At 35.7% G+C, this 24,387-nt stretch overlaps 1 protein-coding gene across 50 annotated transcripts; it reads right to left on the bottom strand.

Moving 5' to 3' along the window:
• Positions 1 to 1,841: 1,841 nt before the first annotated feature.
• LOC113039321 (calcium homeostasis endoplasmic reticulum protein-like) lies at positions 1,842 to 22,890 on the bottom strand. Of its 50 annotated transcripts, XM_026197152.1 has the most exons (27): positions 22,488 to 22,890; positions 19,630 to 19,757; positions 17,840 to 17,977; positions 17,596 to 17,747; positions 16,126 to 16,237; positions 15,941 to 16,030; positions 15,712 to 15,856; positions 14,761 to 14,834; positions 12,741 to 13,056; positions 11,366 to 11,691; positions 11,146 to 11,279; positions 10,956 to 11,042; positions 8,049 to 8,396; positions 7,748 to 7,861; positions 7,483 to 7,578; positions 7,202 to 7,315; positions 6,937 to 7,035; positions 6,655 to 6,768; positions 6,357 to 6,470; positions 6,074 to 6,178; positions 5,778 to 5,888; positions 5,581 to 5,679; positions 5,293 to 5,403; positions 4,828 to 4,922; positions 4,565 to 4,750; positions 4,325 to 4,378; positions 1,842 to 3,977 (listed from the first exon to the last, which is right to left on the bottom strand). In XM_026197152.1, exons 1-26 carry the CDS (start codon positions 22,867 to 22,869, stop codon positions 4,341 to 4,343), a joined length of 3,828 nt encoding a protein of 1,275 aa, XP_026052937.1. In that variant the 5' UTR covers positions 22,870 to 22,890; the 3' UTR covers positions 1,842 to 3,977; positions 4,325 to 4,340. The 50 variants fall into 50 exon arrangements, with proteins under 50 accessions (XP_026052937.1, XP_026052936.1, XP_026052940.1 ...); XM_026197151.1 differs by lacking the exon at positions 1,842 to 3,977 and having other exon boundaries at positions 4,057 to 4,378; XM_026197155.1 differs by lacking the exon at positions 1,842 to 3,977 and having other exon boundaries at positions 4,057 to 4,378; positions 5,293 to 5,400.
• Between the last annotated feature and the right edge of the window lie 1,497 nt (positions 22,891 to 24,387).

Raw genomic sequence — 24,387 nt, 5'->3', positions numbered from 1 at the left:
TTTTATCCCAGTACTTCAAAGGGAATGGGACTTCAAAGGGAATGGGCACAAGAAAGAGAGAAAAAAAAAGAAAGAAAAATGTTGCAATTGAACACAGAGAAAGAAATAAAACAACTACATATCATGTAATGTACATTCAAATTACATTACATGAATATGTTAGAGTTATACTAAATTAACAGATTTGTAAAACGAAAAAATCAACGAAATCATCAAGTGAGACAAATGTGAGCTTTCAATTAATAATTTTCCGAACATTACTAAACAACTGGAGGCAAAGTTTTTTTTAAACTGTTTTTTATCCTCTGAAATTGGTTTGTAAGTGAGAACGTTATGGTGTTTTTATTAAGTAAAAACCGCAGCTCCCCCGTTTACTTTCATTTGTTTTAAGGCAGTCTTGCCCTCACTAACATGGCGGACGCGTTGACGTATCGCGGCAACGGCTCAAAGCGTCCAATGAGGCGTCTAGGTATTTATATGTCTATGGTTTTTGACACTTTAACGCCGTCGATGACAACCGAGAAACTGGCATTCTAAGTAATGTATTATATTTAAGTTAGTCATGTTCGCTACTGTTTTCTGGCAAATTAGATTTTTGAAATTGAGTCAATAGATTGAATGGTTATTCTACTATGCAAAAAAGAAAAAAGAAAAATCAGCATATCGAATGAATCAAACAGTATGTGTGATGCAAATTAGTATGTTTGGGAAAATAATAACTCATCACTGATTTCACCTCAAGCACTCTCTAAACTAATTATATTGCCATTTTTAGACCTGCACTCTTTTCATTTACTAATTGCTTTTCTAAAAAAAAAAAAAAAAAAAAAAAAACTATTTTTTTTGTATTCTATCGGTTTTCTTTTCATTTATTATACAACCCTTGCTATTTCTGGGTCCTATTGATCTGAGTGGTCTGTCAGGTTTATATTCAGTGAACATATCTGCTATGTATTTAGGTCCTAGGGCATTGATTGATTTATAAACGAGTAAAAGTACTTCAAAATCCACCCTAAGGACCTGAAGACTATAATGATTTATTTACTGCTTTGACATGACTACTGAAACCTGTATCTGTACCTGAATTCCTGACTTGATTTTTAGTTTTTAGACTAGAGTCAAGGAATGCATTCACCTTGAGAACTTCATCTTTGTTTCCAAATGCAATTTTAGTAAGACTTCGGTTTTCTTTAACTAGAAGCTTAACTGTTCATTTCATTCACATAGAGACACATTATAACATGCATGATTAAGATGAACAAGGTAAATAAAAAGTAAATTTTACAAAATCACACACACAAATAATTATTATAATAACTACATAAATATGCAGAATTAAAAAAAAATCTATATAAGCTTTCTGGACCCCCCCCCAAAAAAAGTAGTATAATTTTAGGGATCTGGGTCATTTTTGACCCATGAGGAAAATATTTGTTATAAAATTCGCGGGAAGGAGAAAGGGTACATATTAAATTGTCACACAGTAAATTCTAATTAAATAAGCCAAATGATGTCAGACATTGAGCTCCATTACCCCTAAAAATCCTGTTTTCAGACAAAATCTCAACACATATATTTATATATTCCACTTTAAAAAAAAAAAAAAAAGTTACATCCCCCTTTCAGAATCTACAAAAAGTTAATTATTTTACAAAAATAAGAGGGATCATACAAAATGCATGTTATTGTTTAATTAGTACTGACCTAAATACGATTTTTCACATAAAAGAGGTTTATATTTTATTTTAGGTTTATTTGACAAGGACAGTGACCATCAATAATTAAGAAATAAAATAATTTTTAATCTGCAGTCCCTGCACTGATAATGTCACCCAAAAAAATAAAGAATTAATCAATACATTTTATTTACATACTCTAAAATACATATACCATTCACACGATACCTAAAAAAAAACCATCTGCTTAAAAGTTATACAGAACCAACAAATCAATATCAGCTCACTCATACAATCCAACTGTCAAACAAAATGACAAACAATGAATCAGTAATATCATAATACAAACAAAGATAATGTAAGCATACAGACAAGTAGCCCTAATCATTTAGTCAGACCGAAACCATACAACCTCATATACATAACATAAAATCTCATACCAGCAGAGCAGAAATGACAAGACAGCAGCAGAGTTTAATTCATAAAACTAATGTTGACAATGCTGACTCTCAGTTAACCACTTCTTTAAGTAAAACTTAAAGGAAACATACGCATTGAAATTTGTAATGTAAGTTGGGATGGAGTTCCACTCTCGTGCAGCCCTAACTGAAAACACTTTTTGACTAAATGCACTTTTTCTAAAAGGGACTATGCCATCACCTCTTTTTACAGTTCTTGTTAATCTGTAACCAGACGGTGATAGGTTTACAAACTGGTTCAATACAGGAGGAGCCAGTCCATGTGTGATTTCATACATAAGATATGTATATATTTTACAAATTTCCCAACTTAAAATATTGTATTTTTTATTGTAAAATATAGTCCAGAAGAGAAAATAGTTGAATTTATAAAATGACCTTGTTCAAAAGTTTACATACACTTCACTCGTAATGTGTTTTTACCTGAATGATCAACAGATGTTTTTTTTTTTTTTTTTGTGTAGTGATGGTTTATCATGAGTCCCTTGTTTGTTCTGAACAGTTAAAACTGTCTGCTGTTCTTCAGAAAAATCCCTCAGGTCCCACACATTATTAGTTTTTCCAGCATTTTTGTGTATTTTAACCCTTTCCAGTAGTAACTGTATGATTTTGAGATCTATCTTTTAACACTGAGGACAACGAAGGGACCCACATGAAACTATTACAGAAGGTTCAAATGCTCATTGATGCTCCAGAAGAAAAAAAAAACATGAATTAAGAGCCGGGGGTGAAAAAAAAATCCCAAAATGGAGACAATGACCGTATTTAATCACAAACAACATTTTCCAGTTGTCACTCAGAGTCTTCCTTAAGCTCTAGCTCATCCAATGCAACGGCAACACAAGGACCCAGTTCTGACTGGCACTTGAAGGAGGTTGCAATACCGACTCAGGCAGATGGATTAATTTACACATAGTCTTCTAGTAGGTTTACATAATCTGATATTTCAGGCCAGCCAGACTATTTTGTGTGGGGTGTACCTCAGGGTTATAGTTTAGGACCACTTTGTTCTTGTTCTGAGAGAAATGTATTTGGGTGAACCTCACAAAACCTAACTCGATTTCTTTGGGGTGTACCTCAGGGTTATAGTTTAGGACCACTTTCGTTCTTGTTTTGCGAAAAATTTATTTGGGACGAGAACAAATCCAAGTCATACATCATATTAAAATCGAAATGTTATTAGTTTTTTATTTTTTTAAATATTTTCATGACATTTAAGCACATTTTGCTACAAACTCCCATTATCGTAATGCAAAAAACCTGGGAAGACCTGGACACATTTTTGTGAGATACACCGATTTAAGCTGTCAATTGATTCAGGCATGGCTGCCGTTGGTCCATCACTGGGCATGACGTACATGGACCCCACCCCAAAAGCAAGTCACACAACCATCAAGAGTGAGTACACAATATGAACTACACGCTTTACGTCTGAATAACCCTGAACACATTAATATTTCTTCCATGTTAACATGTTATGATGGCATAGCCCTACCATTTCTGCACTCAACAACATGTCGCAGCAGCAGTTAGATCTCACTAGAGCATTAATTGACTCCACCACACGTCATTACACGTCAGTGATTGAGTCACTAGGACACGCTGATTATAAATACACCACACTAGAGGATACTAAAGAGATAAGAATTCGACAGGGAACGAAAATGAGGCTGTGAGGGTTAGACGTTCAATGATTGTTGTTTATATATCAAAATGTTATTAGATTTCTTCAATATCTTTAGTGTTTACAAGCAGGACTTTTTTTTCCTTCTAGTTTATTAGTGCTCACAGGCGACCCAAGACCCACGCTATAGAGGAAGTTCTAGAGGAAATGAGAGACCATCATTAGTTGAATGAACAGATGATCATTCTGAAATATGAAATAATGAAATAAACCAGCATTTTTCAGTATTTGTTGTATTTCACTTCAATCATTCATAAATGAAAGTTTGTATAAACACGGTGCCCTTTTCAAAGCATCTTTATTTTGCTTGTACAGTCTCTGGGATTAATCAAAGGAAACATTTGCAATGACGTTGACACCTCTGTAAGTTACAATATGATGCTTGGATGAATTTTTCACTTTCAATAAAACTAAACAAGGGCAAGATAAAATGTCCAACCAAATGTGAAAAACAGCTTTATGACTTCTACAAGAAAAATACAGACCACGTGTGATGGGTGATCACTCTGTGCTGGAGGGATCCTGTGGGTCTCTGCTTACTGAGGATTAAAAACAAAAAAACAAAACAATTTATACTTGATCATTATTAATACTGGGTTTAATTATTAGGGTTAATAGTTTGAATAAACCCGTAACCCTAAGTATTAGCATCAATATTAGTGATGTTTTACTGGGCAAACAGGCTTCTGCTAACATTAGGATCTCCATTTTACAAAGACAAACACCTTTTTCTCGTGCTTTCATCTTTGTGGCAAAATCGTTGCTTTTGTTTTTCCTGAAGTTCATGTATGGGTCATCCAATGAGACTCCCACTCCTTTATACTGGTCCCACTTATCCCGGACTTCACCTCCTTTGATGGGGTCTTGAATGCCCTGTTCTTTAGCACCAAGACCTCCTGATCCGCTCCAGCCTGCAGGATGAACAGGTGAAGAGTTAGTGCTGCATCAACAGAAAGAGTTGTTCATGCAGTGTTCATTGATCACTTACCCATCTTCATGAGCATCTGATAGCCCTTGTTTTCTTCGCCCAACCTGAGGTCGGCTGGTAACGTAGCAGGGCCTGAACCCAAACCAGATGTGGAGCTGCAGAGAGACCATATATCATGTAAATCGCTATTTATTTATTGTATCAGTTTATTTACATTTATTAGGTGAATTTATCATTATCAGGCAAAATCTGCATTTATTTTTATGCATTTATTAAAAATTTTTAAAAAATGTTATTTTTATGTCAGAGAATTTCACAAAATAAAAAAAGTCACACTCTTTAAAAAAATTTTTTTTAAATAATCAAAATTATAAAACACAATAAAACTAAATAATCTATAAAATATTAAAATATCAAAACAAACATAAAAGAAAAAAACGGGTGCAGACAGGATCACACGCACACAAAAAAAAATCTGCTTTTCAAATGCGAACTGGATTTGGGTAACAAAGCAGATCATCTTACGGTGGTGTTGGACTGCGTGATTTTACAGTGTGAACATGCTTTTCTGGAGATCGTGACTTAGAGCGAGATCTGGTGCGACTTTGGGACCCGGATCTGGACTGACTCCTGCTTCTCCGGGAGAAAGTCAAAAATGAGTGATTTTTTTTTTTTATAAAAACAGTGCAACAAATAAAGTAAATGATCAAATCATAAAATATCAAATAAACGTAACAAAAAAAACTGATGCAGACAGGGTCACAAAAAATTTTCAAATGCAAACTGGATTTGGATAAAAGCAGAATATCTTACGGTGGCGCTGGACTGCATGATTTTGCAACGTCAAGATGCTTGTCTGGAGATCGTGATCTGGAGCGACTACGGGTCCTGGATCTGGAGTGACTCCTGCTTCTCCAGGAGAAAGTCAAAAATGTGCGAAACAATTATAAAAACACAATTATACATATAAAATAAACAAAAAAATATATAACAAAAGCAGATCATCTTACAGTGGCGTTGGACTGCAAGATTTTGCAGTGTCAAGATGCTTGTCTGGAGATTGTGACTTGGAGCCAGATCTGGAGCGACTTTGGGACCCAGATCTGGAATGACTCCTACTTCTCCAGGAGAAGGTCAAAAATATGTAAGAAAAAAAAGAGAATAAATAAATAAAAACACAGTAAAACTGATATAATAAGCTATGAAATAAACAAATGTAACAAAAAAACTGATACAGACAGGATTACAACAAAAAGTGGGTTTCAAATGCGAACAGGTTTTGGGAAACAAAAGCAGATGGTCTTACAGTGGTGTTGGACTGCAAGATTTTGCAGTGTCAAGACGCTTGTCTGGAGATTGTGATCTGGAGCAGGAGCGACTTCGGGACCCGGATCTGGAGTCACTCCTGTTTCTCCGGGAGAAGGTCAGAAAAATGTAATTTAATTTTAAAAATTCAATTTAAACAAATAAAATATACTATCAAATAATAAAATCAAAAATAAATAAAAACTGATGCAAACAGGATAACAAAACAAAAAAAGTCCTTTTCAAATGCGAACTAAATTTGTAACAAAAGTAGATCGTCTTACGGTGGTGTTGGACTGCGTGATTTTGCAGCTTCAAGATGCTTGTTTGGAGATTGTGACTCTGAACGAGATCTGGAGTGGGAGCGATTTCGTGACCCGGATCTGGAGTGACTCCTGCTTCTCCGCGAGAAAGTCAAAAATGTATTAAAAAAAAATAGTAATAGAGAATAAATAAATAAAAACACAGTAAAACAAATAAAATAAGCCATCAAATAACCAATGTTAACGACAACAACAAAATTACAAAAAAAAGGGCTTTTCAAATGAGAACTGAATTTGTAACAAAAGCAGATTGTCTTACGGTGGCACTGGACTGCTAGATTTTACAACTTCAAGATCCTTGTCTGGAGATCGTGATCTGGCACGATGTCTGTAACGGGAGCGACTTCGGGACCCGGATCTGGAGTGACTCCTGCTGCTCCGGGAGAAAGTCAAAAATGTGTAAAAAAAAATGGTAAGAGAATGAATAAAATAAAAAAAATACAGTGAAACAAATTAAATAAGCTATCAAATAAAAAAAATTAACAAAAAAAAGTGCTTTTCAAATGAGAACTGAATTTGTAACAAAAGCAGATTGTCTTACGGTGGCGCTGGACTGCGTGATTTTCCAACGTCAAGATGCTTGTCTGGAGATTGTGATCTGGAGCGACTTCGGGATCTGGATCGAGAGTGACTCCTGCTTCTCCGGATGAAGTCAAAAATGTGTAATTTTTAAAATAAAAATACAATTTAAACAAATAAAATACACTATCAAATAATAAAATATCAAAAAAAAACAGGATAACAATACAAAAAAAAAGGGCTTTTCAAATGTGAACTGAATTTGTAACAAAAGCAGATCGTCTTACGGTGGCACTGGACTGCTAGATTTTACAACGTCAAGATCCTTGTCTGGAGATCGTGATCTGGCGCGATGTCTGTAACGGGAGCGACTTCGGGACCCGGATCTGGAGTGACTCCTGCTGCTCCGGGAGAAAGTCAAAAATGTGTAAAAAAAAATGGTAAGAGAATGAATAAAATAAAAAAATACAGTGAAACAAATTAAATAAGCTATCAAATAAAAAAAATTAACAAAAAAAAGTGCTTTTCAAATGAGAACTGAATTTGTAACAAAAGCAGATTGTCTTACGGTGGCGCTGGACTGCGTGATTTTCCAACGTCAAGATGCTTGTCTGGAGATTGTGATCTGGAGCGACTTCGGGATCTGGATCGAGAGTGACTCCTGCTTCTCCGGATGAAGTCAAAAATGTGTAATTTTTAAAATAAAAATACAATTTAAACAAATAAAATACACTATCAAATAATAAAATATCAAAAAAAAACAGGATAACAATACAAAAAAAAAGGGCTTTTCAAATGAGAACTGAATTTGTAACAAAAGCAGATTGTCTTACGGTGGTGCTGGACTGCGTGGTTTTGCAACGTCAAGATGCTTGTCTGGAGATCGTGATCTGGCACGATGTCTGTAGCGGGAGCGACCTCGGGACCCGGATCTGGAGTGACTCCTGCTGCTCCGGGAAAAAGTAAAAAATTAGTAATTTAAAAAAAAATTAAAATACAATTTAAACAAATTAAAAATACTATCAATTAATAAAATATATTAAAAAAAAAAAACGCCACAAACAGGATAACAAAACAACAAAAAAATGCTTTTCAAATGTGAACTGAATTTGTAACAAAAGCAGATCGTCTTACGGTGGCGCTGGACTGCGAGATTTTGCAGAGTGGCGACGCTTATCTGGTGATCGTGATCTGGCGCGATGTCTGGAGCGGGATCGACTTCGGGACCCGGATCTGGAGCGACTCCTGCTCCTCCGGGATAAAGTCAAAAATGTGTTCAACAACAATGTCAAAGCAGATATATTTTTGGGATGGTTAGAGCGAGATCTGGAGTAGGAGCGAGAACGAGAGTGAGATCTGGAGTAGGAGCGAGAGCGGGATCTGGATCGGGATCTGGACCGAGAGTATTTGGAAGATCTGGAGCTAGAACTTGAGATAGATCGCCCTCGGCTGCATGACCGGCTGCCCGAAGGACTCCGTGTGCTGCAAAAAAAAAATTAATTACATGAAATATTACTGAGGAAATAATGGGAATTACTTTTTTTTTTTTTTTTTGGTTGCATCTGAATTCAGGTGTTATTTTAGAATTAAAAGTTTAATAAATAGTATTTATTAATATTTTATAATATCTTTATAATATCTTTATATTTTCAGTTTTCATTTGAATTTTAGTTTAAAGTTTTACCAATGTTGTGTTTTGTATTTAAATATATTAAGAAATATATTAAGAAATATATTCGATTTTATTTTTCTTCGTCATTCATTTATATTTTAGTTTTCATTCTTTTTTTTACATTTTTATTAGTTTGTATATTTATATACAGTTTTTATTTCAGATTTCAGCTAAGCATACTATTATGGCATTTATTTGTATTTAAAAAAATAATTCTAGATTTTAAATTTAATGTTAAAATTGTAACCGTTATGTTCTGTAGGTTTTTTTTTTAGCATATACTGTATTTATGTCCATTTTAGTTGTAATGATTTCAGCTTTCATTTTAATTTTAGTTTTAAGTTATTTCTAAATTATGTTGTGTTTTGTTGTTTTTATATTTATATTTAGAATGTTTTTTATTTATTAATATTTTGAATTAGGTTTGATTTTCTGCTTTCATTTAAATTTTAGTTTTCACAAAATTTGCTGATTTGTCTTTAAAATTATTTAGGTTTTGTATTTATATCGATTTTTTTTTTCATTTTATTTCAGTTTTAGCAATTTTTGCACACTATTAAAGTATTAATTTAGCTTTTATTTTAGTTTCAGAAATTCTGTTGTGTTTTTGTTTTTATTAGTTTTTTTTTATATTAAGCTTTTATTTCAGTTTTAGTCTTAGTAATTTTAGCACTTCAACTTATTTTCAACAGTTTCCCTTCTTCCTTTCATTGCAAAAACACTTGAACGAGCTGTGATCAACCAAGTCTCTGCATTTCTCACACAGAACCACCTTGACAGCAACCAATCTGGCTTTAGAAGTGGACATTCAACTGAGACTGCCTTGCTCTCAGTTGTTGAAGCTCTAAGACTGGCAAGAGCGGAATCCAAATCTTCAGTACTTATCCTGCTTGATCTGTCCGCTGTTTTTGACACTGTTAACCACCAGATCTTCCTATCAACCCTACTGGCAAAAGGCATCTCAGGAACCACACTTCAATGGTTTGAGTCTTACCTATCAGATAGGTCCTTCAAAGTATCTTGGAGAGGTGAGGTGTCCCAAGTCACAACATCTAACTTCTGGGGTGCCTCAGGGCTCAGTTCTTGGACCACTTCTCTTCTCTGTCTACATGGCATCATTAGGTTCTGTCATTCATATACATGGCTTTTCATACCACTGCTATGCTGATGATACTCAACTCTACATCTCATTCCATCCTGATCATCCGACGGTAGCTGCTCGCATCTCAGCTTGTCTAACAGACATTTCTTGCTGGATGATGGACCATCACCTTCAACTCAACCTTGCCAAGACAGAACTGCTTGTGGTTTCAGCAAAACCATCGTTTCATCACAGTTTCACTATCAAGTTAGGCACATCAACCATAACTCCTTCAAAAACAGCTAGAAGCCTTTTAGTTATGATTGATGATCAGCTGACTTTCTCTGACCACATTGCTAAAACTGTCCTATCCTGCAGATTTGCTTTATTCAACATCAAGAAGATCAAGCCCTTTCTTTCGGAACATGCTGCACAACTCCTTGTTCAAGCTCTTGTTCTGTCCAGGCTGGTCTATTACAATGCCCTCTTGGCAGGTCTTCCAGCCAATTCTATAAAACCTTTACAATTAATCCAGAACGCGGCAGCAAGATTCATTTTAAATGAGCCAAAAAGAATACACATCACACATCTGTTTATCAATTTGCACTGGCTACCAATAGCTGCTCGTATAAAATTCAAGCCATTGATGTTTGCCTACAAAACTACCACTGGCTCTGCATCCCATTTACCTAAATTTGTTACTTCAGACTTAGGAGCCCTCTAGAAGCTTGCATTTTGCAAGTGAACGTCGCTTGATTGTGCCATCCCAAAGAAGCACAAAGTTAATTTTACGGACTTTTAAATTAAATGTCCCCTCCTGGTGGAATGACCTGACCAACTCAATCTTAGCAGCCGAGTCATTAGCCATCTTCAAGAATTGATGTAAAACCCATCTCTTCCATCTTTGACCCTCTACTTTTAGCACTCTCTATTCTAAAAAAAAATAATAATCTAACTACTTTTATAATATTTTTTTTGTATTCTATTTTCTTTTCATTTATTATACATTTATATATAAAAAAGACCTCTAACACTAGCTTGCTCTATTCTTTTTCTATTCTATCGGTTTTCTTTTTATTTATTATATTATTTAAAAGCCCTTGCTACGTGTACTGTGTTTAATCTAACTGAGACTGGTTATAGCACTTGTATATCATTGCTCTCTTGTGGTTTTTGATTGCTTCCATTGTCCTTATTTGTAAGTCGCTCTGGATAAAAGCGTCTGCTAAATGACTAAATGTAAATGTTAATGTAAATACAATATTAGAACAGTTCATTTTTTCCACACCTGTTGCGTTTGTCCCGTTCCTTTTTCCGCCTCGCTCGCATTTTGGCCCGGAAGAATTCATACAGACCATTCTGTTCCCAACCCTCACTGGAAAAATGATCAATTTCATATCATTGCAAATTAAATCTTGAATAAATACAGTGAAACAATCAAAAAACAACAACCCAAGACCAGTCACATTGGTGTTCACCTGTTTCTTGGTCTGTCGTGAGACGGTGGGATGTAAAACGCCTCCACCGCAGCCAGCACACGGTCACTGGGAGGCTTTACGGGCAGCAGACGGAGGTCTTTGGGGTCCAGAGGCTTAAAATCATAATCTTCAAGCTATTGGTAAGACAAAGTTTAATGTTACATTTGAGACTGTCAAAAACAAGCATCTACTTCCCAGCTGACATCGAATGTAAAATGACCTTCACAAGTGGCACCATAAGTCCTGCAGGAAGGTCGTAGTAGGGCTCATCGGGCACCAGGCTGGGGTCGTCCTGATTTGCGTGAGAAGGGCTCTGACGATGTTTGTGTGACCGCTCGTGTGACCGCTCGTGTGACCGCTCGTGTGACCGCTCGTGTGACCGCTCGTGTGACCGCTCGTGTGACCGCTTGCGTGACGCTTGACCATTATAGCCATGAGGAGGCGACCTGGAATCAGGATGCTGATGTCCACCATACAGAGGAGAATCAGATATCCCAGGAGAAGGAGTCCTCTGGTTTGAGTGGTGATGAGGTGGCGAACTGATCTCTGGTAAAAAGAACAATATATATTACTGTATTTTCCATACTATAACTTGCACTTTTTTCATAGTTTGGCTGGTCCTGCGACTTATAGTCAGGTGCGACTTATTTTATCAAAATTTATTTAAAATGAACCGAGAGAAAGGAACCAAGAGAAAACATTACCGTCTCCAGCCACGAGAGGGCGCTCTATGCTGCTTACTGCTCCTGTAGTCTACACTGAAATCATAGAGCTCCCTCTCGCGGCTGTAAACGGTAATTTTTTCTCTTGGTGCTTGGTTCTAAATAAATGCGACTTATAGTCCAGTGTGACTTATATATGTTTTTTTCCTCGTATTTTTGGACTGATGCAACTTAGGTGCAACTTATATTCAAAAAATACAGTATGTCTGACATAAAGCAAGGACTAACCTGGGAATTTAAGTCCTTATTTTGGCAATTTATTTTTCTACCGTAGTATTCTATGGGTTTTTAGAATTTTTTTAAACTTTCAAAACGATCTTACACAATTTGAATGTTTTGTATAAAATAAAACATGCTCAACGAAAAATCAAAAAACTATTTGCCTAATTTAAGATGACTTTTTAGAGCAAAACAACTTTTTTTGTGTGTGTTGGTTTTCAATTTTTTTTTCTAATTAATTCAAGAATTTCAAGACTACAGAACTACAATAGCTACTAATAGTTATTAATATTCAAAATAGTATTTTATAATTTCATTCGTGAATAGTAAACCTCAGTAACGCAACATATTTCTATTACAATACCGTAAAATAAATAACTGTACTGTAAAATAAAAATGAGCAAAAAATTTGATCTGAACTGAAGTATTAATTAATACTTTTTTTAGAATGGCAAAATTACGCTAATAATAAAATACACCAACATTAATATTTACTGCCATCTTAATTTTTTTTCAAACATAAAAACTTGTATTTACGCAATACAGGATGGGATAACAATAATGTGTATAAATACAGAAAAAAAATAAAGATTTTCATGAAATTATAATTTTTGACTCAAGTAGTTTTGCCGATTGAAAAAGCAGAGGTCTCACCTCCAGGGAAGTCTTCCTGTAGGTAGTCGAATCGATGCGGCTGATACGACGACTGTTCGAAGGGATGCCGCGGAGGAAACTCGTCCTGCATGAAGTGTCCGAAGTTGTGTGGTGGTAGTGGCTGCTGAGGAGGAGGGAAGGGCCCGTGGCCCCATGGTAATGCTTGATCCGGCTGGCTACTCCAAGGTGGCTGGTTGAACTGACCGCTCCAGGGGCCTGCGGAGCCCCCGTCCCAAGGGCTGCTCCAGTTCCACATGCCCCCATGGCTGTTCCAGGGGGGCCAGGGGGGCGGGGCTTGATATGGGTCGAAAGGCGGCTGGAGGCAGAAACATATATTAGTATCAGTGCTGGATTGAATAATAATAATAAAAATAAACCTTTAAGAAGGTCAAAGAAAAATATTTTAATCTGAAAACAATGCAAAAAAAATGACACTGCAATAGGTGTCAATTTGATTTTTATTTGGAAAATAAACTCTAATCCATTACTAATTTCAAATAACGTTCCGAAAATAGTAATTAGTAATCTATTGCATCACTTTTCCGATTACATTTAGATATGGCTGGGCAATAAAAGGATAACGATAATTATCACACAATATAAATTCTCTCGATAAACGATAACAAGAGATCGATAAATGTTTGCAATATAAATTTCCTCAAACCATAAGAAGAGTTCGATAAATGTTCAATATAATGTTTATGAGGCAAAGGTGAAATGATAGAGCGCTAGTCGTTCGTGAGCGCATAACTGGGATTGTTTATCTGCTAGGTTCAGAGTGCGGCGTGAGATTCAATAGAGCCGATGCGTTCACTTACGTGAACGATAAACAGTGCTGTGAGATCCAGTGTAAAGCACTTGAATCTAAAGAGGAACACAAATAACTTTTTAAAGCCAGGTGAAACAGTGCTGATAAAAAAAAAAACGAAAATTGCGCAACAAGTCAGAAGACTTTTTGATCTACTAACTGCACAATGTATTATGCCAGAAATGTGGGTTTTCGCATTAAATTTTATTCTATTATTAATGTAGACATATTAAATGTATTGAAGGAGGTTTAAGCTGTATTGTTATATTTTGTGATTAAGCTAAGATATTGCATTTATACTAAATGTATTTAGTCTACTGTTTTTCATACACATAACAGCCATATTACATTTTTACCATGGTATTAAGGTGCTATATTTGTGGTTTTAACTGTGATTATCATAATCTAAATGTACGCTATTATGGAAGAACAATGGTAAAAAAAAACAGCTCAAATAGTCAGAATAATGAAATTTTAGCATATAAAAATGAGATTGCTACAATTTTTAAAGATATTACTGATTTTGATATTGAACATTAATCTGCATCTGAACTGAAGCTACTATCAAATGTGTATTTCTAAAAGACAACTTTTTTATATTATTAATATTATCAGGCAACACAATCCTGTTTCTTGATTTGAAACAATAACACTCATTAGAACATGCAGAACTTAAATATTTTTTTTCTATAAGATATTTATTTTGTTAACCTAAAATGACTGGAAAAGTGTAAACGATTAAAAACAAAGTGTTTGTCATGTTCTGGCCATAAAGAACAGTGTAAAACTACAATTAACCGTCTGGTTTTTACCACTTCCACATTGGAGCAAAAATCTGCCTTTAAACTTAAAAGAAATAAAAATCGTAATGATTATTGATATCGACTGATATGAAAAACAAAAATTACCGTGAACAATTTTTGCCCAATTCACCCAGCCCTTACTTTGACTTCTGACCTAATTTGTTCATCATATAGTTTTGAACATGATAATCTTGTGTATTAAACATTACAGCGGGTTGGTGAAGAAACAACAGAGGGTTTAAAAGCGGTTTAACTTAAATTGTAAAACTGTAAATATAACTATTTCTAAATAACACAAATATTTATAATATGAAAGGTGGATAATCTTTTAGAATGAAACATTTAAAAGACAGAAAAAAAATCAATTACGGACAATTTACTAACATTACGAGTAAAATGTAGGACTCACAGGTTGTTGCGGGTTCCACGTCAGCATGTTGTGCAGCGGATTGAACCAAACGGGCAATGGAGGATTTGGATCTCCTGGAGAAAATTAATAAATTAAATACACCTAATGCAAATGTAAATTTTGGAAAAATGCCGATATATATCACATACACAAAAAAAAAAAAATGCGCTCAATGATTCAGTAATTTGATTATATTGCAAAACTGCAATGGAATTCTTTTGCAAAAAAACAAGCAATAACAGGAGTTAATGGATATGCTGTACTTTTAATCAGCATTTATAAAATATTGCAAAGGTTTTGTGCAAATCTCTAAATGCACCTATTGTGTTTCAATGTTTTGTCTATTTATGTGAAGCACCTCTGCAGTCATAACACATCACCTCATAAAGACTAATAAAGCTCTAAACTTGGGAATGATATCAAGACAGAAAATGATAAAAAGAAAGATGTTTGGAAATGATGTCACAAGACCACACTCATAAAATAATCATCACAACAAACTAGAGAATAAAAACACATTATGTAAAAACTGACATATGCAATATGGTGTTGGAAAGATGTTCTTTTTAAAAGGAGTCTTTTCTGCTCATCAAACCGACCAAAATTAAAGTCAAAACAGTAAATGTGAAATATTATTACATTTAAAAAAAAATACAGTTTTGTAGGTTATGAGCCCGGGGCAGTTGGAAAGAACAATGTTTAATGAAACAGAAATCTCTTGTAACATTATAAATGGATTTTACTTGATGCACCCTCGCTGAATAAAAGCATTAAAATTCCAACCCCAAACATGTCAAATGTTTTTACAAAGCTGACCTAATACTTAAGATAATTAAAAAATGAAGACAAAAAATATAGAAATTACATTATAATATTTTAAAAACAGATAATCAAATAGTAAAAACCTTATTAAAACATATTATTAAAAATATTATGAAAATTATTTTTTACCAAGCTGAGAGGTCACCGCTGCTGTCTGCTGCTGCTTCAGGTTGTTCACAAACTCCTCGTGCTGTGTCTTCAGAGCCTGGATCTGCTGCTGGAAGGCCATCTGGATGGGCTGCACCACCGGAGCGTACTCCGTGATGAGCGACGCCTGGACCAGACACATAAGAGACATCATGAGGAACACATCCTCCAGAGTTAGGCAGAAAATAAACATTGACAGCAAAAGTTGCACCTGATATTGTCTCAGACCCAGGTCTGGACTCTGAAGCTGCTGAATCGTGATGTTGTCAAAGTAACCGTTCTTCTCCCAGAGCACCAGCAGCTGAAAACATGAAGAGCAACAGCTCGTTTTCTGAAACAAGTCAAATTGGCACCATAAAGAAAATGCAAAAAGGGAAGAAATGGGAATGATCTTACGCGGGTGATATTCTGCCGCTTTTCTTCCTCTACTTCCAGGAAGCTGGTGCAGTAAATGGGAACCACAACCTTCTGAAGAGCCGCCAACAGATCCTTCTGATTATTCCTCTGACTGTGGGGAAAAATTAAGGGTTTGCTCAATACAGCTTTATACAGAAACTGCTAAATTAAATTCCAGGACTTTCAAGACTTTCAAAGAGCTACATTTTTGGTCTCACTTGTTAAACAATATCGTTATTATCTTTAAAATGATTTATGTTAAATTAAACTAATAAAACTAAATGGTACAAATAAAGCACAGCACAAAATCATGCAACGACTGTGGCAACATTAACATTTGAAAAGATATTATGACAAAGTTATCGCTTTCCTTATTCAAACTGATCTATTTTTCATGAACATATGATTGGGGTGGAGTAACCCTTTAAGCATATTGTGTATCATAACAAATACGTTTAAATCCATGTAACTGTAATATTTAGCCACATGCAAACTCGGAGGAGTGTTTGAGCTTTTATTTTGATATCGCGATGTACAACAAATCACATATTTAGAAATATTGATCTATTCTCCTGTGTTGGCATTAGGGCTGCACGATATTGGGGAAAAAATTACATTGCGCTAATTTTTTGTTCTTCGATATATATTGCGATATGAAATCTAATTAAATGTTTTCTTACAAACAAAAATGGGTTGAGCACACTTACATTCTCATTTTAAATGATTTAAACATCGACACCATCGTGTCAATTGATTAATATGCGCGAGGGAGAGAGAGAAAGACAGCGCTCGTGTTGTTTGAAGACAGAGAGCGTGCGGCCGGGGCTCGCTCGCGCTCTCTCTCCCTCTTTCGCGCTCTCTCTCGCGCTCTCTCTCTCTGCCCGGTTAAACTGACAGGACTTAAAAACACATGCAAATAATAAACTTTCACTCTATGATGGTTAAGCTGTGCAATTAATCTGCGAATCACATTCGTCAAGGGCCGGGGAGCAGCTGGCCCATACAGTTAATGAATAACGGATCAACTACGACAGCCTACACCGCACATCCTGCGATGTGACTATTGTGGATTCGTACATCGCGATAACGATGCTTAAACGACACATCGTGCAGCCCTAGTTGGCATAGTTTTATACATGATTTACGTAATAAATCTAGTGAGATAATGCACACTGTTTTCCCAGATGAACATTAAGAAACCCAAATTCACAGCAGAGGAACAGTTTGTGAACTGAGAAATAATATAAATAAATATTTTCTATATTATATAAATATATGTAAATACTTATATGTAAATCTAAGAAAAATGGCACATGCATAAAATACAAAAACTAATTCAAAATATGAATGTTTTAATACTATCATAAAATAATAAAAATACTAAAATAAAACTTCCCAAACAGCTGATTTAAGTATTCAAAATGCTTTATAATGTGACTCAACAGTTCAGATAAAATCTCCATCTCTCACCAGTGATGCAGGACGCAATTGGTCAGATAGATGAGATGTAGGCGGAGCTCGAATTGAGCCCCGTCTGCAATGATGCGGTCTCTGAGATGCGACGCCATCAGCTCGCAGTGCGGCGGGGTTTTAGCATTACTGAGCATCCAGTCCTTTCCAGTCTGAGAACGAGAAATAACCAGATAATGACTAATCTGAGGCGTATCAGACAGAGTGGGCGTGCCGTGAGCGAAGCAAGTTTCCTGGCTCGTACCGCTATGACTTCTTTGGTGCAGGTGTCTATGATGGGCTGCAGCAGGTTATCAAACTCGTTCATGTCCAGCTGTGTCTCCACCTGCAGCTTCTGCATCTGCTGCTCCATCGCCAAAGAGATGGCTGCCGTCACTTGCTCCTGAAACCCCAAAACACATTTACTTAACCCTTGTGCATTGTTCAAATTCACTACCCTTTCGTAATGTTTGGGATGAAAACATACACTCAATTAAACTGCTATAAAATTTGTGTCAGATTCATAATTTTTCTCAATTTGTTTTGCCTAAATCTGTTAATCAACCTTAGTCCTGATCAAAAACACCAAATCTTTTTTAAAAAAATCCAAGATTTTAACTCTTTAATTGCCAAGTTCCTAAATGATGTCACTGATTTGGAGGGGGGGCACACAAAATGACTTATTTTCAATAGAAAAGTAATTGTGGCTGGATTTTTTTTTTACTTTTTATAACAGTCTTGGGCATGTCAAAGATTAGTAGCAACATTGGCTTTGATGCAATTTTAGTTTTTGTGCAGGTTGGGGTTTGATTGTTTAAATCTAATGCTGCACAAAAACTAACAATGCAACAAAGCCAATCTTATTACTAATCTTTGAGATGCCCAAGACTGCAATAAAAGGTAAAAAAAAATATCCAGTCCACAATCACGTGGATATGTAATTTGTGTTTTTTTTCCCCACATCAGCGACATCATTTATGAACTTGGTAATTAAAGAGTTAAAATCTTGCATTTTTTTAAACATTTGGTAGTTTTGATCAGGACTGAAGTTGATTAATAGATTTATGCAAAAAAATAATAATAATAATTATCTGATACATTTTTACATCAGTTTAATTTAGTGGATGTTTTCATCCACGAACATAACGAAAGGGTAGTGAATTTGCCAGAGTGTACCGAAAAATTTCAAAGCATTTTCCCAAAATATGGGTAAAAATAAGATTTGTCACCAAAAATCATTCCATTAGCTCAAACACAGAGAAAGTTGTGGCCAAAATAAGACTCAACTTTACCCCCTAGTGGACGAAAACGTCCCCAACAATGCATAAGGGTTAAAATATATCAATGTGCAATAGTATGGGATCAGTAAGACTATTTTTGGGTACGAAACTAAAGGGGTCATGGAATGCTCATTTTCATTTTCTATGTGAGGTGTGCTCTGATTGGCCAGCTATCCAGTGCTTTGTGATTGGCCGAAATACCTCAAGCATGTGACGGAAATAATTGGCGTGATGTTACTCCTACTGACTTTGCGTGAAGATTTAGGCGTCGTTATGCAAATCTTCCCACATCGTGATGTAGACATTTGGAGGCATGTTAGAATGAGCCGTTTTGGGGAATGAGCCATTTTGACTTTTATCAGGAAAAGAAAACAGATCTTCTTTATGCACCAAGAGCTTGTAACACTCCATAAATCGCACATCTTATGAACACTTTCAAAACAAAAACAACAAGTGAATTTTGCATCCGATGACCCCTTTAATACTCTTATAATACTCTTAAAAAAAGTGACAGTAAAAGACATTTAAATTGATTTCTATTTTAAATAAATTGTGTTCTTTTTAAACGTTCTGTTCATCAAAGAATCCTGAAAAACAATTGTATCACAGTTTTTACAAAAATATTCAGCAGCACAACTGCCTTCGCCAGTCAGAGACGGAATAACGGTACTCAGTATCGGCGAATACCAAAAATAAAAGTATCGTATCGGACGAGTACTGGTAAAAGTGGTATCGGTGCATTCCTACTAAAAATAAGATTAAAGAGTGCACACACCTGTCCGAGGCTGAGCAGGTGTTGCTCCTGCTGCTGCAGGTTACACTGGCTCTGCTGGATCAGCTCCTCCACAGACGGCGTGGACGGCGGCGGGAGCATCGGCACAGGAACATCAGCGACCTCATTATCTAGCATGGGGATATGACATATTGAACTGCCTGCAAATAACTGAGGGGAAATTAAATCAAGTAAAGAAATTAAAGGAAAAACTGCTTGCTTGTGGCTTCCTTAGATTGAAAATGAAACAAAGTTTGAATCAAGATTTATACAGAACATTTGCATACAAAAGTAAACCAAAGTCAAATAAGCTGCACAAGTTTAGATATCACGTATGCAGCAAAAAAAAAGTCAGGGAAGTAACGTTCTCAGCTTTAAAGGAATAATTCAACCAAAAGTGAAAATTTGCTGAAAATATACTCACCAATATACGCAATATACTCTGCAGTGAATGAGTCTTCAGAATGAGAGTCCAAACAGCTGATAAAAATATCACAATAGTCCACAAGTAATCCACACCACTCCAGTCCATCAATTAATCTCTTGAGAAGCAAAAAGCTGCGTGTCGGAAACAAACCCAGTTTTTTTTAACTTCATACTGTTGCTTCTGGTCAAAATATGAGTCCATATTAATCCATAAATCCTCCAGTGAAAAGGTCCATCTCCTGTTGTCTCTCACATTAAGAAGATCCACATATCTGTTTAGAGCTGTTTGGACTGTGCAGATTTCAGAGCAATTCAGACCAGACCACTTTTTAAATTCAGACAAGACTCTCTAGAAGTAAAAAATGCATCGATGAGGGATTTGATGTTTGATGTTTATTGATTACTTGAGGATCTCTATCAGCTGTTTAGACTCATTCTGACGGCACCCATTCACTGCAGTGGATTCATTGCTGAGAAAGTGATGTAATGCTGTTTCTCCAAATCTGATGAAGAAACAAATATAATCGTATATATGACAATCACAGCTTCTGCCTAATCAGTATTTATCGCCTTTGCAATTTAATTTAGATTAATCGCGCAGCCCTACATTCAATAAATAAAAGGAGTTTTATCTTCCGTTTATTCAGCAGCCATTATATGGATTTCCTGGTTTTCTTCTGCGAGGCGTATTTAGCTATTTAGTGTATTAAGAAGCCAATAGCTTCTGAAATTATTATATATACTTCAGCAATTTTGACAGCCCTAGAACAGTCGTCTGGAAAAAGTTAAATCAGAGGATCCATTTCGCTGATATTAAAGGGTAAGTTCACCCAAAAACTGAGACCTCTCTGACCCTCCATAGACAGGAATACAACTGACATGTTCCCAGGTGCAGAAATTAGCAAGGACATCGGTAAAATAGACCATGTGATACCAGTGGTTCAGTTGTAATTTTCAGAGCTACGAGAATACTTTTGGTGCGCAAAGAAATCAATGATAACAAATCAGACTTGTTTACGTTTAAAATTTACGATTTCATTTAAATTTATCAGGCAGCCCTAATATTAGGGCTGGGCGATATATCTAACAATATGATCATGTACATTTGGGCTTTATGTTATTATATTCAGTTGTTTACTGAAAGCTTATTGCATTAAGTATCATGTGCGTTACCATAATGGTGTTTTGTGTTTGCATGAATAACTCTGCGCCCCTTCTATAAATTAATATGCGCTTCTGCTTGTGGCGAAGCAACTAATGGTGAGCTTTGATTCTTCATGTGGCTTCCTCTTTTACCACCTAATGCTGATTGTCAGTATGTTAAAGATACAAAGCAGATTTTGACAGTAGTGTGAATTGTAGAATTTACTGGGTTCCTTTCGAATTTTCTTGTTTGCAAATTACAGCTTTATACTGTAAAATTAACAGTTTTCGACCGTGAATGTGTTTACCGATTTTCTGTATTTTTTTTTTTTATTATTATTCTGGCAACCACAGTTTTTTCCAAATGATTTGTAATGGTTTTACTGTTTGTAATAATCATTGTATCGGGTGACTGTAATGGCGTCTGTTGGTCTCTACTAGTAATTGGTAACCTTCTATTCATGGCTTTTGTTAAAGCCACTAAATCCTAACACTGATAGCACACATACATCTCAGAGACGTCTATTTGACGTCTGCATTTACATCTACAAGACATATTTTTTACAGTGTCTGCTCATCTGCAGTACGTCTATAGGATGTTTCCTTTTAGATGTCAAATAGATGTCTATCAGATGTTTTTAAGATGTTTATGATTTAGAATGTATGTAAAACTGACATCTGACAGACGTCTGTCAGACTTTTGACAGCAGATGCTTTTCCAAAAGCATAGTTGCTAACCTGTTAGCAACTTGGTTGGCAATGGGAAATTGTATTGCAACCAACAAAGTTGCTAACTTAGTTAGCAAATATGCTTTTGGGAAATGCACCCCAGATCAAGAGATCTTTAACAGACATCTTGCAGACGTACATTTGCTATCCGGGAATGTAATATGTCCCAAAACACACCTTTTAATGGTTTTAGTGGTTAAAAGTTGATGGTTTGTGATGTTTGTAATGGAAATCATTTGAATTTCTGTGATGGTTTGTTTTGGTTAGCAGAGTCACCATGATATTTGTGATGTTATCTGCCATAAATACAGTATGATTGCTGTAATATTGTGGAATAGTAGTGACTGTCTGTAGTTGTGGTGGGCCTAACGTTATTCGGGAGAACATCCAGGGCCGTTTAAGACACCCAGTCCATCACTGGGGATGAACAATTAATGACAGAATTTTCATTTTTGGGTGAACTTTCCCTTTAAGCCAGGTTTCAGAAAGAAACAACATCCAAATCACGTTGTTGTCATTTAAAACAAACGCCTTATTTGACAGCAATGCCTTCTGTACTGTACCAGACTCCAATGGGAGCGATGGAGTCCCATTCGAGAACACATCCGATTCGATATAACTCAGATTGGTGAGATGTATTCCTCTCGGAGGCCTGTTTCGTCGAGCCGCCTGGTTCCTCTCGAGCACCTCCGCCGCTTTCGCTTTAATATACTTCCCTCCTTTGCTGCCACGCTTTCGCCGACGATCAGTCCCAGGCTGCTGCGAGGACAAAGTCCTTTTTTTGCTCCGAGTGACATCTGCCATCAGTGCACGAATTTGAATCAAAGTTTTGCAGTCGTAAATCCAAAGAGAGCACTTTGGGTTGATAAAACATACAAATATTAGCAGGAACTGTAAAATAGACAACACCAAGTGAAGGCCAGCCAACACTATACACGGTGCCATCTTGAATTGTTTATCAATTCATGAGCAAAGAAAGCCGCCTGGGTTGCCATGTCCCAGAAAAAAAATCCACCCTAAAAAAATTTAATTAGCCCAATTTTTGACAGCTACTTTATATTCCATTAATGCACTTTAAAATAGCCTAAACTTTTTAATTTTATCTATTTTATGTCTTTCAATTTTGCGAGGAAATTTATAATTAGTATGCATTTTTAATTTATTTCCGCTTTTTCATAGGGCTGGGCGATATGGCCTGAAATATTCTGACTTAGTCATAGTCATACTATGTCACTATTTATATCCATTAATATGAAAGGAAATGCTCCCCACATGTTTGTTAGACCTTGAGAATGAATGTAAACTTTTTTTAAGCCACCTTTTAATTTAGGGCCTTATGTGATCTGTTTTATTTTCCCCTAAATTCTGACTTTTCGATTTTAAGGATTTTATGATTATACACATCATCATAAATCATGTCTGATGAAATGGATTAATACAACTTTTTAAAACAATTAAATTTATCTTAAGAATATAAAGTAAAATGCAAGATAATATAAAACAATGAATTTACAACAAAACGTTGCATTTTTATTTTTTGTAAAGGAAGATCCTGCACAAGACAAAAACATTTTGTATGATAAAAAACATGGATGAAAAATAACAATAATAGTATATGTTGTTAAATAATCTGTGGCGGAGGGAAATTTTTCCTGTGACTGCATTTTCAAAATAGCCCAATAAGAGTAGTGGAACTGTGATGCAGGGTTGCCAGGTTTTCACAACAAAACCCACCCAATTGCTACTCAGAACTAGCCCAAAACTAAGTATATTTAAATGACAAGCATTCTGAAGGGTTAAATACAATTTTATTTTATTTTTTGGGTGGGATCTGCTGGTAAAAATGTGCATTTCAGGGGAAAAATATCACGTTTTTGGGGTCTCTTCAATCCGCGGACATTCAAAACAACCCGTGGCAGCCTAAAAGTAGCCCAATTTTGCAGGAAAACCCTTCATGTGCACTTTATGGCTTGCGTACTCAAATGAACACTCAAAATAGGCAAATTAATAAATAAATTGGTAAATAGACTACCATTGGAAGTTAGCCGGGGGATATTTTCAAGCGCCGCGTAATATCATTGCGCCTGCTGCACCATTGGCAGCAAAGTTCCTTGATTATTACACTGGAAGGAGAGTATAGTTCCTAGCCATATCGGCCTAGAAAATCATAACTTTTAATTTTCCGTCGGTCTTCGTATACGATGTACCTAAGAAGAGTCGAGTTTTAAGTAGGAAAAATATTTTGATTCTATCTATCTATCTATCTATCTATCTATCTATCTATCTGTCTGTCTGTCTGTCTGTCTGTCTGTCTGTCTGTCTGTCTGTCTGTCTGTCTGTCTGTCGCTGACAGACTTTATTGCTTTTAAAACATTCAAACTTTCAGCTTTTAAAACTCCTTTAAACGTCAAATTATTTTAGACTGAAAAACATCAAATTTAAAACGTTATAAAATTCTTAAAC

The sequence above is a fragment of the Carassius auratus genome, chromosome 22, assembly GCF_003368295.1.
Source record: "Carassius auratus strain Wakin chromosome 22, ASM336829v1, whole genome shotgun sequence".
NCBI classification, from domain to species: domain Eukaryota; kingdom Metazoa; phylum Chordata; class Actinopteri; order Cypriniformes; family Cyprinidae; genus Carassius; species Carassius auratus.
The sequence above is the reverse complement of the archived record's forward strand: the minus strand, read 5'-3'. Positions and strand labels throughout refer to the sequence as shown.